This window comes from Mustelus asterias, chromosome 8 (assembly GCF_964213995.1).
Source record: "Mustelus asterias chromosome 8, sMusAst1.hap1.1, whole genome shotgun sequence".
NCBI classification, from domain to species: Eukaryota; Metazoa; Chordata; class Chondrichthyes; order Carcharhiniformes; family Triakidae; genus Mustelus; species Mustelus asterias.
The window spans coordinates 115,263,330-115,280,717 of NC_135808.1; the positions used below are offsets into that span (position 1 = coordinate 115,263,330).

The 17,388-nt window shown below is 44.2% G+C and overlaps 1 protein-coding gene across 1 annotated transcript in view; it reads right to left on the reverse strand.

Moving 5' to 3' along the window:
• The window catches only part of tie1 (tyrosine kinase with immunoglobulin-like and EGF-like domains 1), a 101,364-nt gene that overhangs the window by 64,721 nt on the left and 19,255 nt on the right, over positions 1-17,388 (reverse strand). Inside the window, exons 2-4 of the mRNA XM_078218797.1 lie at positions 11,631-11,924; positions 3,200-3,310; positions 1,303-1,458 (exon numbers count right to left, since the gene is read on the reverse strand). Of these exons, the coding sequence (XP_078074923.1) occupies positions 1,303-1,458; positions 3,200-3,310; positions 11,631-11,924 (561 nt within the window). The remainder of the gene's footprint in view (positions 1-1,302; positions 1,459-3,199; positions 3,311-11,630; positions 11,925-17,388) is intronic.

Sequence of the window (17,388 nt, forward strand, 5' to 3'; positions counted from 1 at the left end):
TTCCTCCACACCCTAGCCAAGACTGTAACACTACATTCTGCATCCTCTCCTTTCCTTTTCTATGAACGGTATGCTTTGTCTGTATCGCGCGCAAGAAACAATACTTTTCACTCTATACTAATACACGTGACAATTATAAATCAAATTTAAAAAAAGTTCCAGCTTCGGAAGCATTTGCCCATAATGAGTCTCCGGGTTTTCATAGAATCCCTACAGTGCAGAAGGAGGCCGTTCGGCCCATCAAGCCTGCACCGACAGCTATCCCACCCAAGCCCTATCCTCGTAACCCCACATATTTACCCTGTTAATCACCCTGACACTAAGGGGCTAGTTAGCATGGCCAATCCACCTAACCTGCAAATCTTCGGACTGCAGGAGGAAACTGGAGCACCCGGAGGAAACCCAGGCAGACACGGGGAGAACAGAGACAGGCACCCCAGGCAGGAATTGAACCCGGGTCTCTGGCGCTGTGAGGCAGCAGTGCTAACCACTGTGCCGCCCTGTCGTTTTACACCTGTCACTCAGATGAGAAATGATTACAGTTTATGAGCATTTTTTAGCATCGTAATTAAGGAAAATTATTCATTGCGGCAAAGTAACCAGAAAACGGTGGGACGGTTGTTGGCAGATTGGGTGATTCATATCGATGCATGCGGAGAATTTTCTACCTGCAGGAATTAGTGCTCTGGAGTATTGTAGCTGCAGACTGACTTTGTGGCTCAGTCCTGGTTAGTACTGTCACATTGTCACATGTATTAGTACTGCTGTCAAATCGCACAACTGAAACTCACAGGCTATATCTCCCACAGGCTGACAAGAATGCTAGACAAAAGATGTGCCTTAATATCCCAGTCCAATTAAAGGAAAATGCCTTAAAATAGCTCTTACTCCAGGTATCAGCACCCATTGCTGGTCAAAATGTATAGAATTGTGATGAGACCTGGCTCAGCCATTACTTTATTGCATTCTTTAAGATAAATATGATTTTCTAATGACCTGAAATAGTCTTTTTATATCTTTGTGATGTTTTAAGTTTTAGATTGGAATCGTTGAAGGAATATGATACAATGCCATTGTTAGAATACAAGGCCTGAATTTTTTCAGCTTTTGATGAGTCCAAGTTAAGTAACAACCCTTTCATTTAATTTTTAAAATTTTATAATCTCAGTGCTTTTCTTGTACTGTGAAAGAAAGATTGCAGCCATGTGAGTGAGCTACCACTTACATCTATTAGTCGAATATAATAGCTTGTCTCTGTGTGTAATTATCCCATTTTTCTGCCAAATTTTGACAAGGCCTTACCTCGGACAATCAATCTGAAGTACGCTCCTGTCAGGAAAATCCCACTGAGCGTCGTTGTACTATAAACACAAGTGTGAGAAGGAGTCGCATTTTCAATCTTCAAGGAAACTGTCCCATTCTCTATTTCATTCACATGAATTGTACTGTAGTAGGTACCTAAGATAGAAAACACACAGCCCTTTATACACCTTCAGACTTTGTCAGGAATTTAGTAAGACAAACAAGAGGTATCATAGAAACATAGAAATCATAGAAACCCTACAGTGCAGAAGGAGGCCATTCAGCCCATCGAGTCTGCACCGACCACAATCCCACCCAGGCCCTACCCCCACATATTTACCCGCTAATCCCACTAACCTACGCATCTCAGGACTCTAAGGGGCAATTTTCTACCTGGCCAATCAACCTAACCCGCACATCTTTGGACTGTGGGAGGAAACTGGAGCACCCGGAGGAAACCCACGCAGACACAAGGAGAACGTGCAAATTCCACACAGACAGTGACCCGAGCCAGGAATCGAACCCGGGACCCTGGAGCTGTGAAGCAGCAGTGCTAACCACTGTGCCGCCGTGCCAGGGTAGATTGGAACAATGAGACAGAAGGAAAGGGACAAATCTTCAATAAGATCGAAATAACTTGAAAAAAAGACCAAGGTCCATTGGTTTGTCTTCTACCATTCTGGCACATCATGACACAATAATGATACATGATACGCAGGCTGTCTGCTGTTTGGCCATTCACACCTTTTATTCTCTCTATCGGCTGCCTTTCCCCTTGTTTCTATGGCTATAACCCATCTTTCATTCCCTCACCCTGCAGTAAGGTGTAACGGGCAGGAGATTCAGAAGGGATCTGAGAAAAACATTTTTCATTCAGAGGGTGCTGGGAATCTGGAAAGCACTGCCTGGGAAGGTAGTGGAGGCAAGAAAGCCTACAACCTTTAAAAAATAGCTCTTTTCCTTCCTTACGGATGCTGCCAGATGTGCTGAGATTTTCCAGCATTTTCTCTTTTGGTTCCAGATTCCAGCATCCACATTTGCTTTTATGATACAATAATAATTGAGTTATTGACTAACAGGAATTGATCTCTATCAATTTGCCTGCAATGGACTCAGCCAGAAAACCCCCTCCATCCAGTAGGGTGAAGTTTTGGGAGATTGTATGCCTGGGGTGACATTTCCTCTCCCAAGCATGCTTCACTTACCACATGTCAGGTAGAATTTAACTCCTGTCACAGGGGCCCCATTTATGAAGTGAGACCTCCATCAGGGATCATCCTGGAGATAAGTGAGTGGGGCAGGACGGGGGTTTTTGAGAGAGGGTTCGCTGGTGTGTGGAAGGGTGTGGGATGCAAGGGCAGGGGGTGGATTTCTGCAGCATCTTCTTTGCCTGATGTTAGGTCCCTCAATCAGGCACTGTGCCTCTGAACAAGGGGACCACTCCCCCAACTGCGACCACTTTGCAGGAGGAGTGGGAGACCCATTTGAGTCCTGTCAAATCCCTGAGCCACCATTTAATCCATGTGGGCTGAGGGATAATTGACATTAAGTGGCTCATAAATGGGCCGAATTGACATCCCACTGCCGGTAGCATTCCCACGTCAGGCCCTTCCCGACCAAACCCCAATAAAATAAGGACAGTTTTCTCGATTCTGGGCATCGGACGTCGGGTACTCCTGTTCAATTCTCTCGGACTTCTCACTACTGTTCCTGTTCCAACAAGTTCCATTACATTCTGCCTGTCAGGTCTCAAATTGCACAAGCAGGACTCCTACCTGTTACTGCTCTGAACATTACTCCCTCTTCTCAGTTATAGCATCCATTTGAACTATCCAATTCCAATCTCCCTGCAAACGAAGCTCAACAGAGAGTTCAAGAGTAGGATTGTTTGACTCACCATTACATTTCCACATGACATCCTCATTCACTGCATTCAGTCTCTGGACTACAAGCAGAGCTGTTTCACCCTTGTTCACCGTAGTTGTGAGCTTGCTGGGATAGAATTCAGCTGCAAATTGAAAAGAATGTAAATTTCACATTGAAATAACAATTCCCTGACCGGGCAGTGGAAAGCCACAGACAATGATGATGGCGGCAGAGGAGGATATCCCAAATTACCATTGAGGGCACAGCAGGTCTCACCACACACTGGCACGGTTATTGGTGATGGAGGAGGAGTTGTCAAATACTAGAAAGAACCGGTCATGGAAGAAGAGTTATCTGATACAAAAGCAGTTACTGATGAAGTCTGGAAGTTAACAAACACAGACATTCCCAGTGAATGCTAAGGAAAAATGATCCAACAGAGGTGGGCACAGGTATAAGTGTGTTAGTAGACTGGCTATGTCACTGGATTTATAATCCAAAGGCCTGGGCTTATAAGAAATGTGTGGAAATGCCACTAGGGCATCTGTGGAAGTAAAATTCAGTTGTTAAATAAATCTGAAATAGAGGGCCATAGAAAGGACCATAGAGTCCCTACAGTGCAGAAAGAGGCCATCCAGTCTATTGAGTTTGCACTGAATCTCTGAAAGAACATCGCATCCAGGCCCTCCACTTCGCCCTATCTGCACATTTAGCATGGCTAATCCGCCTAACCTACACATCTTGGGACACTAAGGGACAATTTAGCATGGCCAATCCACCTAACCTGCACATCTTTGAACAGCGGGAGGAAACCGGAGCACCCAGAGGAAACGCACACAGACACGGGGAGAATGTGCAAACTCCACACAGTCACCCATGGCCTGATTAGAACGCAGATCCCTGGCACTGTGAGGCAGCAGCGCTAACCACTGTGCCAATGTGCTGCCATTATCAGTAATTGTGACCTTGAAAATAATTGGACTGTTGAATAAAAAAGTCTGGCTCACTAAAGTCCTTCAGGGGAGGAAATCTTCCAGCCTTACCAGATACACAACAATGTGGTTGACCCTTAAGTGTCATTGAGAAGGGCGGCAATGAATCTCAAAAGTAAAACATTGGCACTGATTAAAACTGAGGAAGAGGAATTATTCAATGTGAGTATTATTATTAACAGAGGAAGTCAAACACAGACATCACTAATATGGATAGAAGACGATTTATCAAACACAGAATTACCACATGAAGATGTTATCATTGATGGTAGAGAACAAGTTACCAAAGACAGACAGAGACAGATAAGTTGTTTCCTCTTGTGTCCTCGCAGAAATTAGGCAGATACCTTCCCAAAGACGGACAATGTTGACTGGAACTCCCCGCTGCCACTGCCAGCGAAAACGGAGAATTTGGCACTCAGCCAAATCTTCATTCACCGGAGAATCCAAACTCCAGCTTGTTATCTTACGAATGTGTCTTAGGAATATTATCTGAGGGATATTATTGAGGAATTAGCTTGATTGGACTGAATGCTGAGTTATGAAGTAAGTGATACTAGGTCTGTGTACACAGGCTGGGGCAAGCACTAGGCAAACTAGGCGGTCACCTGGAGTGTAAAAACTTGGAGGGTGGCAAAAAAACTGAATGAATTAATCATAATCATAGAATCCCTAGAGTGCAGAAGGAGGCTATTTGGCCCATCGAGCCTGCACTGACAACAATCCCACCCAGGCCCTATCCCCATAACCCCAAGCATCTACCCTGCAAATCCCCCTGACACTAAGGGGCAATTTAGCATGCCCAATTAACCTAACTTGCACATCTTTGGACTGTGGGAGGAAACTGGAGCACCCGGAGGAAACCTACACAGACATGGGCAAATGTGCACACTCCATACAGTCACCCGAGGCTCGAATTGAACCTGGGTCCCTGATGCTGTGAGACACTGTGCCACCATGCCTAGGAATTCTAGGAAGATTTTAGGATCCAGCAGCAAAAGACTAAAAAGCTCATAAGAAGAGAGAAAATGAATTGAGTGAAAAATTGCATGCAGCATAAAAACAAGCAGTAAGAGTTTCTATAGATAAATAAATAGGAAGCAGGTGGCTAAAGTAAATGTGGGAGTTCTACTGAACAAAGCTGGTGAATTGATAACAGCAAACAAAGAAGTGGCGGATATGATAAATACATTTTTGCAACAGTCTTCACTGAGGAAGACATTGCAAATATCCCTAAAATATCAGATGGGCTGATTTCAAATAATATGGTAGAACTTATAATAATCCCAATCACAAGGGATAGAGTATTAGAGAAATTTAAGGGGCTAAAGGTGGACAAGTCACCAGGACCCGATGAACTGCAGGCTGGTGTTTTAATGAAAGTGGCTGCAGAGATTGTGGACCCATTGGTTGAAATTTTTCGTAACTCGCCAAATTCCAAGAGGGTGCCGGAAGATTGGAAAACAGCCAATGTGACTCCCTTGTTCAAAAAGGGAGAAAGGTAGGGGACTATAGGCCAGTTAGTTTAACATTTATTAATGGCAAGACGCTGGAGTTAATAATTAAAGAGGAAATAGCTAATTAATATAATCAAACTTAGTCAACATGGTTTTATGAAAGGTAAATCATGTTTGACAAATTTGCTCAAATTCTTGAGGGTGTAACAGGAACAGTAGATAGAGGGGAACTTGTAGATGTAGTGTATTTAGATTTCCAAAAGGCATTTGGCAAGGTGCCACATGAGAGGCTGGTGCATAAAGTAAAAGCTCATGGAATTGTTGGAAGTTGTTAGCATGGATTGTAAACTGGCTGTCACATAGAAAATAGTTGAAATAAACGGGTCCTTTTCAGAGTGGAAAGATGTGACTAATGGAGTACCGCAGGGATCAGTTCTTGGCCCACAACTGTTCACGATTTATATTAATGACCTGGAGGAAGGAACGGAATGTAACGTTTCCAAATTTGCCGATGATATGACGATAGGTGGAAGGGCAGGTTGTGATGAGGATATCGTGTTTCTGCAACAGGATGCAAATAGATTGGGCGAAAACCTGGCAAATGGAGTTTAATGTGGGGAAGCGTGAAGCACTTTGGTAGGAAAAATCAAAAGGCAGATTATCTAAATGGAGAGAGACTGCAAGTGAGTGAAGTACAGACAGATCTACATGTTCAAGTGCATGAATCACTCAAAGCTAGTAGGCAGGACCCAAGTAGTTAGGAAGGCAAATGGCGTTTTGGCCTTTATTGCAAAGGGGTTGGAGTTTAAACCTGTCTGGTTCACTAATGCCTCTTAGGGAAGGAAATCTGCTGTCCTCACCAGCTCGGCATGATATCTGACTTCAGACCCAGAGCAATGTTTATTGCTTGCTGAAGTTCAAGGAGTTGGATCACCGCCATGTTCTCAAGGGCAATTAGGGATGGGCAATAAATGGTGGCTTTGCCAACCACACCTAAACCCATGAACGAAAAAGAATGGTGGAGCAGGTTTGAGTGGTAAAATGGCCAAATCCTATTTTGTGTTTGTAAGTGCATTGCTCAGTTTGGAGTTCAGTAATAGATGACTTTGATCACAATATTACAAATCCATTTATTTCGACACTAGTTGTTGCAGTTCTGAGCTTTTTTTTACCCTTTGTACTTTAGATATTGCTCCCCCCCTCCCCCCAGTTTCAGAATGCTCCAATAGGTGAAGCTTCATGCCTTACATGCTGGAAGGTATTTATATTTAGTCCTGATATCTGGGCAGGTCCAGTAGCGTTGCCAAGGATAATAAACAGAAAATCCTACTTTCATTTGTTTTAGCTATTGGTTGCATCCTGTGACTCCACCAGATGGTTCTGACTTTCACAAGGTACAAAGGGACACTTCGCTGGATCCTATTTTAGACTTTAAATGCCAAGAAAATCTATTGAACAATAGGTTAAGAGGATATGTAACAAATACTTTTGAGTTCTTAAACTTGCCTGTCTCATTTAATATGTACTTAAGATCTAGAAGCTGGAGTAGGCCATTTGACCCCTCAAGCCTGCTCCACCATTCAATAAGATCATGGCTGATCTTTTTGTGGACTCAGCTCCACTTACCCGCCCGCTCACCATCACCCTTAATTCCTTTACTGTTCAAAAATCTACCTATCTTTGCCTTAAAAAACATTCAACGAGGTAGCCTCAACTGCTCCACTGGGCAGAGAATTCCACAGATTCACAACCCTTTGGGTGAAGAAGTTCCTCCTCAACTCAGTCCTAAATCTGCTCCCCCTTATTTTGAGGCTGTACCCCCTAGTTCTGGTTTCACCCGCCAGTGGAATCAACCTCCCTGCTTCTATCTTATCTAGTCCCTTCATAATTTTAAAGTTTCTATAAGATCCCCCCTCATTCTTCTAAATTCCAATGAATATAGTTCCAGTCTACTCAGTCTCCCCTCATAAGCCAACCCTCTCAACTCTGCAATCAACCCAATGAATCTTCTCTGCATCCCCTCCAGTGCCATTATATCCTTTCTCAAGTTAATAGAAAATAATACTGAACAACTCTGTGACAAACTATACTGTGTTCACTTATCTTACCCAGAAACTCTTTCTCATATAATTATCAACTAAAGTTGTTTTCTATCTTAACTAAGACTCTTTCCAAGTTCTAAATAGGCTGGCTGCAAACACTCTAAATGAAATCAAATGAGTTGGAAAAATCCAGGCTAATAGATAGCCCGAAGACAGTTACAGATGCTTTGGTGTCTGCTTACTTTCCAAAGGAGATACCAATCAGAACTATCTACAAATTAATCTCAGTGTCCTTATTTATGAATGAGCATGAGGTGGGCCACTTGTTACTTGCCTTTCCTGACTGAATTCAAGTTTCTGCAATGGAATTGAATATCAGGAAACTTGTGTACAACAGGGAGCCAGTACAATATCATCCAAAACAAATTCCTACACTATTAACAAAAGAAAATTGTCATTTGGTAGTACAGACTATTGCTGAAAAAAAGAGACCTGCTATCAAAGCTTTCCATCTTGCACTCATCAGGATAGCTCGCAAAAAATTACCAACTGTAAAGGGGGAACACCAAGTTTATTTATTAGTGTCACAAGTAGGCTTACATTAACACTGCAATGAAGTTACTGCGAAAATCCCCGAGTTGCCACACTCCGGCACCTGTTCGGGTACACTGAGGAAGAATTTAGCATGGTCAATGCACCTAACCAGCACGTGTTTCAGAATGTGGGAGGAAACCGGAGCACCCGGAGGAAACCCACACAGGGAAACATGTAAACTCCACACAGAAAGTGACCTAAACCAGGAATTGACCCCAGGTCCCTGGTGCTGTGAGGTAGCAGTGCTAACCACTGTGCCACCGTGAAATTTACACAAGAAGGGAATGCAATATAAATTGCTGTTCCCTCGTAACTGCTGGTAATTTCCTGTGAGCTATCCTGATGAGTGCAAGATGAAAAGCTTTGATAGCATGTCTCTTTTTTCAGCAAAAAAAAAGGGAGACATGTATTTATATAGCATTTTCACAACCACTGGACATCTCAAAGTACTTTAAGCCAATGAATTACTTTTGAAGAGTAGCCATAATTGTGATATAGAAAATGCAGCAGCCAATTAATATCCATCAAGATCCCACAAACAGCGATGCAAAAATGACCAAGTTAATCTGTTTTTGTAATACTGATTAGAGTCATAGAGACATAGAGGTGTACAGCATGGAAACAGGCCCTTTGGTCCAACTTGTCCATGCCACCCTTTTTTAAAATGACTAAGCTAGTCCCAATTGCCCGCATTTGGTCTATATCCCTCGATAGCCATCTTACTCATGTAACTGTCTAAACGCTTTTTAAAAGACAAAATTGTACCCGCCTCTATTACGACCTCTGGCCGCTTGTTCCAGACACTCACCACCCTCTGTGAAAAAGTTGCCCCTCTGGACCCTTTCGTATCTCTCCCCTCTCACCTTAAACCTATGCCCTCCAAATTTAGACTCCCCTACCTTTGAGAAAGGATGCTGACTATCTACCCTATCAATGCCCCTCATTATTTTATAGACCTCTATAAGATCACCCCTAAGCCTTCTAGGCTCCAGAGAAAAAAGTCCCAGTCTATCCAGCCTCTCCTCATAACTCAATCCATCAAGTCCTGGTAGCATCCTAGTAAATCTTTTCTGCACTCTTTCTAGTTTAATAATATCCTTTCCATAATAGGGTGACCAGAACTGTACACAGTATTCCAAGTGTGGCCTTAACAATGTCTTGAACAACTTCAACAAGACGCCCCAACTCCTGTATTCAATGTTCTGACCGATGAAACTAAGCATGCTGAATGCCTTCTTCACCACTCTATCCACCTAAGACTCCACTTTCAATGAGCTATGAACCTGTACCCCTAGATCTCTTTGTTCTATAACTCTCCCCAACGCCCTACTATTAACTGAGCAAGGTCTGCCCTGGTTCGATCTACCAAAATGCATTACCTCGCATTTATCTAAATTAAACTCCATCTGCCATTTGTCAGCCCACTGGCCCAATTGATCAAGATCCCATTGCAATCCGAGATAACCTTCTTCACTGTCCACTATGCCACCAATCGTGGTATCATCTGCAAACTTACTAACCATGCCTCCCATATTCTCATCCAAATCATTAATATAAATGACAAATAACAGTGGACCCGACCCCAATCCCTGAGGCACACCGTTGGTCACAGGCCTCCAGTTTGAAAAACAACCCTCTACAACCATCCTCTGGCTTCTGTCAAGAAGCCAATTTTGTATCTATTTGGTTACCTCACCCTGGATCCCATGAGATTTAACCTTATGCAACAACCTACCATGCGGTACCTTGTCAAAAGCCTTGCTAAAGTCCATGTAGACAACATCAACTGCACTGCCCTCATCTACCTTCTTGCTTACCCCTTCACAAAACTCAGTCAAATTTGAGAGACATGATTTTCCATTCACAAAGGCATGCTGACTGTCTCTAATCAGTCCTTGCGTTCTAAATGCCTGTAGATCCTGTCTCTCAGAGTACCTTCTAACAACTTACCCACTACAGGTGTGAGGCTAACTGGCCTGTAATTCCCAGGCTTTTCCCTGCAGCTATTTTTAAACAGAGGCACAACATTTGCCACCCCCAATCTTCAGGCACCTCACCTGTGACTATCGATGATTCAAATATCTCTGCTAGGGGACCTGCAATTTCCTCCCTAGCCTCCCACAATGTCCTGGGATATACTTCATCAGGTCCCAGAGATTTATCTACTTTGATGCGCTTTAAGACTTCCAGCACCTCCTCCTCTGTAATATGTACACTCCTCGAGACATCACAATTTATTTCCCCAAGTTCTCTAATATCCATGCCTTTCTCAACAGTAAATACTGATGAGAAATATTCATTTAGGGTCTCACCCATCTCTTGTGGACCCACACATAGATGACCTTGTTGATTCTTAAGAGGCCCTATTCTCTCCCGAGTTACTCTTTTGCCCTTTATGTATTTGCAGAAGCTCTTTGGATTCTCCTTTGCCTTATCTGCCAAAGCAATCTCATGTCCCCTTTTTGCCCTCCTGATTTCTCTCTTAACTTTACTTCTACACCCTCTGTACTCTTCAAGGGATCCATTTGATCCCAGCTACTTATGCTTGTCATGTGCCTCCTCCTTCTTCTTGACCAGGGCCTCAATATCCCGAGTCATTCAGGGTTCCCTACTTCTACCAGCGTTGCCCTTCACTTTTGCGAGATAAATATTGACTGGGACACCCAATCTGATCTTCCTCAAATAAGTGCCATGAGATATTTGACATGCACCTGAGCAGACAGATGGGGCATTGTTTTAATGTCTCATTTAGAAGATGGCATCTCCAACAACAAAACATTTCCTCAGTAACATACCAGGGTTTTAACCTTGATTTATTTTGCATTCAAGCTTTTGACTGCTATATGAAGCCAGAAGCTTGGGAATCAGTGGTAAGAGTGCTCTCAACTAAGCCATGACTGACATATTATTCAATTGAGTCCAGCAGCATGGTGGCCCTATGGTTAACACTGCTGCCTCACAGCACCAGGGACCCGGGCTTGATTCCCGGCTTGGGTCACTATCTGTGTGGAGTTTGCACAGTCTCCCCGTGTCTGCATGGGTTTCCTCTGGGTGTTCTGATTTCCTTCCACAGTCCAAAGTTGTGTGGGTTAGGTGGATTAGTCATGCTAAATTCTCCCTCTGTGTCAGGGGGACTAGCTCGGGTAAATGCATGGGGTTACGGAGATAGGGCCTGGGTGGGATTGTGGTCGGTGCAGACTCGATGGGCTGAATGGCCTCCTTCTGCACTGTTGGGATTCTATGATTCTATAACTGGGCTGCGATTGCTCTAATTTAAACTGTTTTCGAGCTCCTTGTGTGCCAGAACAGAATTGAAGGCTCCAATGTCAAAACAGAACTGAGACAATGCATTTTGTTTCGATCACGCTAAACATTACCTGAATTGCTGTTAATAATTGTCACAATGTGCGCTTTCTCTGTTAGTCTTTTCCCTTCGCAGTAGTAGATCCCCACTTGTTCCCAGTCCTTACTGGAGCCTATTGCCTGGATGCCATTGTGCCTGTTTGAGTCTTTTACATAATTGAAATTATGCTTTTTCACTTGAAATATTGAACTGTCCTTTTCCATTTTAAGCTCCGGCCCATTGATGCGACGCTCACCAGACACACAGGACAGGGGAAACTTGTTCGAAGGATTGAGGTCAGTGATCAGGTAGATATCCAAAATTGCACCTAGGTGAAGAAACCATACAGAACAAAGTTTGAGGATCTGAGAATTAAACTGTGAAAATCCCGCGAAGTTAGATGGCTTCCTCACAAAGTACACTTTGAATTAAGTTTGTAATAAGTCTTCGGAGGCAGAAGCCCCTTCGCCAAAATCCCTTTATTTACAAACTCTAACAGCGGTATACAGAGTGTTAGCAGTTAGCAGTCTTCTCTGGGGGTGTCAGAGGAACTGACACTCCCAGTTAAACACAAGACAGAGACTCCCTTATCGGCCCATCAATTGGATACTCAATCAGGAGTTCATACTCCAATAGGCCAACCTCAATGGCTTGATTGAGTCATTACAAGGTCTGATATAAAGACTAATACAAGACCATGAGGTATGTGGAAGTAAACTATTGGAATTACTTATTAATACATCTATCCTCTCGCACAGTTAGCACAAGACTGCCCAGGCAAACTCCACCCACCCATGTCACCTGACCTATTGGCAAGCTCCAACATACATAACAATAAGGAACTTTCTCTATTGGAAGCATACATCAGAAGATCAGGTACAATGTGCGTCAGTTTCAGTTATTCACGCGAACACCATTTCAGAGGAGATTCGGGTCTGAAATATTACTTGAATGTTATAATCCTTTCAACTCGTCAAGGACGTTGAAATTGTAGTAATTGTGTTTAAATTTATTTTGTGGATTCCAGGCTTAACTCTACCTTCTTTTGGGGACTAGAAAGGGAGGTAGAGAGGTAGACCTCCCTTCAGTTCTAAGCAAGAGTTATATTGGAATCAAAATATTTCTGTTTCTCTCTCTAAAGAAACTGCTTTCAGTTTTGACTTCACATCTCCAACATCGGCACTATTTGCCCAGAAGGAATATCACAGCTCACTGCCCTTACGTTCTAACATGGAAATGGCTCCCAATTTTTCTTAAGATTGTCCCCTTCTGCATTGTCATCTTTCTAACCCTCTCACTCAATGTTCCAAGTGGCTCATATCTCTCACCCGCATTATCACATTCCCATCCTCGCAGAACTATAGGGCCTTCTCATTACTCTCGGCAATGAGAACACTAGCCTGTTGTAATCCAGAGGAATTGGCTTTGTGTGTACACCTTCGAGTTGGATTTATAGGAAATGCCACAGGATGTTCCAGAATAAGGAGGCCATCGCATTTCACAGGGGAGGTGTAACTGTGCTCTCGTTTCCAGGTCAGTTAAAGGGACCTAGGTGTGCAAGTCCACAAATCCTTGAAGGTGGCAACACAGGTGGAGAAGGTGGTGAAGAAGGCATATGGTATGCTTGCCTTTATAGGACGGGGTATAGAGTATAAAAGCTGGAGTCTGATGATGCAGCTGTATAGAACGCTGGTTAGGCCACATTTGGAGTACTGCGTCCAGTTCTGGTCGCCGCACTACCAGAAGGACGTGGAGGCGTTAGAGAGAGTGCAGAGAAGGTTTACCAGGATGTTGCCTGGTATGGAGGGTCTTAGCTATGAGGAGAGATTGGGTAAACTGGGGTTGTTCTCCCTGGAAAGACGAAGAATGAGGGGAGATCTAATAGAGGTGTACAAGATTATGAAGGGGATAGATAGGGTGAACGGTGGGAAGCTTTTTCCCAGATCAGAAGTGACGTTCACCAGGGGTCACGGGCTCAAGGTGAGAGGGGCGAAGTATAACTCAGATATGAGAGGGATGTTTTTTACACAGAGGGTGGTTGGGGCCTGGAATGCGCTGCCAAGTAGGGTGGCGGAGGCAGGCACGCTGACATCGTTTAAGACTTACCTGGATAATCACATGAGCAGCCTGGGAATGGAGGGATACAAACAATTGGTCTAGTTGGACCAAGGAGCGGCACAGGCTTGGAGGGCCGAAGGGCCTGTTTCCTGTGCTGTACTGTTCTTTGTTCTTTGTTCTTTAGTTAGCTCAGTTGGCTGGACGGCTGGTTTGTGATGCAGAGCGACGCCAACAGCGCGGGTTTAATTCCCGTATCGGCTGAGGTTATTCATGAATGCCCTACCTTCTCAACCTTGCCCCTCGCCTGACGTGTGGGGAGCCTCAGATTAAATCACCACCAGTCAGCTCTCCCCCTCAAAAGGGGAGAGCAGCCTATGGTCATCTAGGACTACGGTGACTTGACCTTACATCATCACAGTTCTGGAATTGCAGAGAGGCAATGGCCTAGAGGTATTATCGCTAGACTATTACTCCAGAAACTCAACTAATGTTCTGGGGCTCAGTTTCAAATCCTGCCATGGTGGAATTTGAATTCAATAAAAAATATCTGGAATTAAGAATCTACCAATGACTGTGAAACCATTGTCGATTGTTGGAAAAACCCCATTTGGTTCACTAATGCCCTTTAGGGAAGGAAATCTGCCGTCCTTACTCGGTCTGGCCTACATGTGACTCCACCATACAAATATAGATAAGTTTCTCAACTGAATCAATATAGAGCAAAGACAAAACAGTTAAAGTAAAAAAAGTTTATTAATTAGTCACAAGTAAGGCTTACATTAACACTGCAATGAAGCTACTGTGAAATTCCCCTAGTCGCCACAGTCCGTCGCCTCTTCAGGTTAATGCACCTAACCAGCACAACTTTCAGAATGTGGGAGGAAACCAGAGCACCCGGAGGAAACCCACGCAGACACGGGGAGAACATGTTAACTCAACACAGACTATGACCCAAGCCAGGAATCGAACCCAGGTCCAAGCAGCAGTGCTAACCACTGTGCCACCGTGCTGCCGTGTTACTATAATAAAAGCAAAATACCACGGATGCTGGAATATGAAACAAAAACAGGAAATGCTGGAAAATCTCAGCAGGCCTGACAGCATCTGTGGGGAGAGAATAGAGCCAATGTTTCGCGTCTAGCTGGGTCATCTAGACTCAAAACGTTGGCTCTATTCACAAAACAGTTACTGTTGGCAAAACTGATTTAAGATTGCAAACATTGTATTTTAATCACAATAACACTGAGATAATAACATTGGAGATGGATGAAACTTTAGACAATGGGACAGGATATATGTCAGTCTGGTTGTGTGTGTTCAGCAACCTCTTTAATGACCTACGGGTCATAAACTGCCGAACAAAGTTGAGTCCAGCAAGAATTAGACAATGTATGCGTGCGATAGAAAGCAAAACGTAGTTAAAAACTTTAACTCCCTTCGAAGAGTTACTTCAAAGGTGGTGTGGGTTTGTCGAATATCCAGCCTGGACATTCAGTTATTTCTGAATCTGGGGTAACTCTTTACACATAACTTTCTAGACACAGATTTGGTGCAAGTGCTGCTCTGAGCCTTTAGATAGATGCTTTGAGATTAATTATTGAAGTTAATTATGGGACAACTGACAACAGCAAGTTGCTTCCCTTCACAAACCTGTAATAGAAGTGATAAGGAATAATCAACACTCGCCCCCGACGCAGCCTGCAACCATTGATCATTCCCCTCTTTCGAGACAAGTCCAGAATTAGATTCTGGGTGCTGCTGCCTCACAGCTGTGCCCTACAATGGAGAAGAGCTGCGGAACAGCCCTGTTTCGAAAGGCCTGCTCAGCACCCTCATCACTGGCTGAGTTGCTTTTTGAGGCTTCCGTTTCCAAAGGCCCATTGAACAGCTAACATCACTCTTCCCCCAACCTAGCTAAATCATGGTTCCGATCTGTCTCGGAAGAGCCGCTCATGTTTCCGCTCCTTGTCCCCCACATTGAGATGATACTTGACGCTTCAGTTTGCGAGCTGGAAGCTTCCCCCCACCCACCCCCCCCCCCGCCCCCCCCATCCCCCCCCCCCCCCCCCCGCCCCCCCCATCCCCCCGCACCCCCGCCACCCCTTGGTTTTCTCGCTTGCCACTCCCCTCCTTCCAACCCCTTCGCCAAACTGCCCTCCTCAACTCCTTTTTTCCTTTTCACTTCCTCTTCTTCTCCACACCCTCCTTCATATTCCAGAAACACGGTGGCACAGTGGTTAGCACTGCTGCCTCACAGCGCCAGGGAGGCCCGGGTTTGATTCCCGGCTTGGGTCACTGTGCGGGCTCTGCATGTTCTCCCCGTGTCTGCGTGGGTTTCCTTCGGGTGCTCCGGTTTCCTCCCACAGTCCGAAAGACGTGCTGGTTAGGTGCATTGGATGTGATAAATTCTCCCTCAGTGTACCTGAACAGGCGCTGGAGTGTGGTGACTAAGGGATTTTCACAGTAACGTCTTGCACTGTTAATGTAACCCTACTTGTGACACTAACAAATAAACATTAAACTTTTCCTCTTCTTTCTCCTTCCTGTTCCTCATTCTCCATCCTGAGTTCATTATCTCCTCGCTTTCTAACTATGCTTGACCTGTACACTGCACTTAGTCCTGACTCCCTCTATGTGAAGAGAGGAGCAGACTCAATGGGTCAAACGGACTAATTCTGCTCCTACATATTATGGTCTTCTGGTCTTAGGGTGTGACACCATAAGGGATTGAATATCAGGCTGTAGCAGTTGCCACAAAGGTGGGAATGTTAACATTGGGTTGACAGCATCCTCATCACATAGAATCAGTGTTTTATAACAACATCGTAATTGTAGGGGCTTCTCCACTTGAGAGCAAATATAAACCAGATCCGTTTGCATTAATTTGATCTGAAGAAAACATGTTTCAGTTAGTTACCAATGAAATCATCATCAGTAATAACAGAATATTGGAAAACAACATGTAGTGATTTCCCTATATATCCGGTTCAAATTTGATTTGACTCATTATTGTCATATGTATTGGTATACAGTGAAAGGTATTGCTTTTTACGCTGTACAGACAAAGCATACTGTTCATAGAGAAGGAAAGAAGAGGGTGCAGAATGTAGTGTTACAGTCATAGCTAGCGTGTAGAGAAAGATCAACTTACTAGAGGGGTAAGTCCATTTGAAAGTTTGATGGCAGCAGGGAAGAAGCTGTTCTTGAGTCGGTTGGTACATGATCTCAGACTTTTGTATCTTTTTCCCAATGGAAGAAGGTGGAAGAGAGTGTGTCCGGGGTGTGTGGGGTCTTTGGTTATGCTGGCTCCTTTTCCAAGGCAGCAGGAAGTGAGGACGGAGTCAGTGGATGGGAGGCTGGTTTGTGTGATGGACTGGGCTACGTTCACAACTCTTTGTAGTTTCTTGCGGTCTTGGTCGGAGCAGGAGCCATACCAAGCTGTGATACAACCAGAAAGGATGCTTTCTCTGATGCATCTGTACCAGTTGGTGACAGTCGAAGCGGATGTGCTGAATTTCCTTAGCCTCCTGAAATCCTGATTTCACAGCTCTATCGCAGGGTCATCCGGACTTGAAATGTTGGCTCTATTCCCTCTCTACAGATGCTGTCAGAGGTGCTGAGATTTTCCAGCATTTTCTGTATTTTGTTCCCAATTTCATATCTGATTCCATCTAATGGAAAGGGATTGAATTGCTGACTGCATGGTTTTTATGTTCCGAGAAACCGATAGTCAT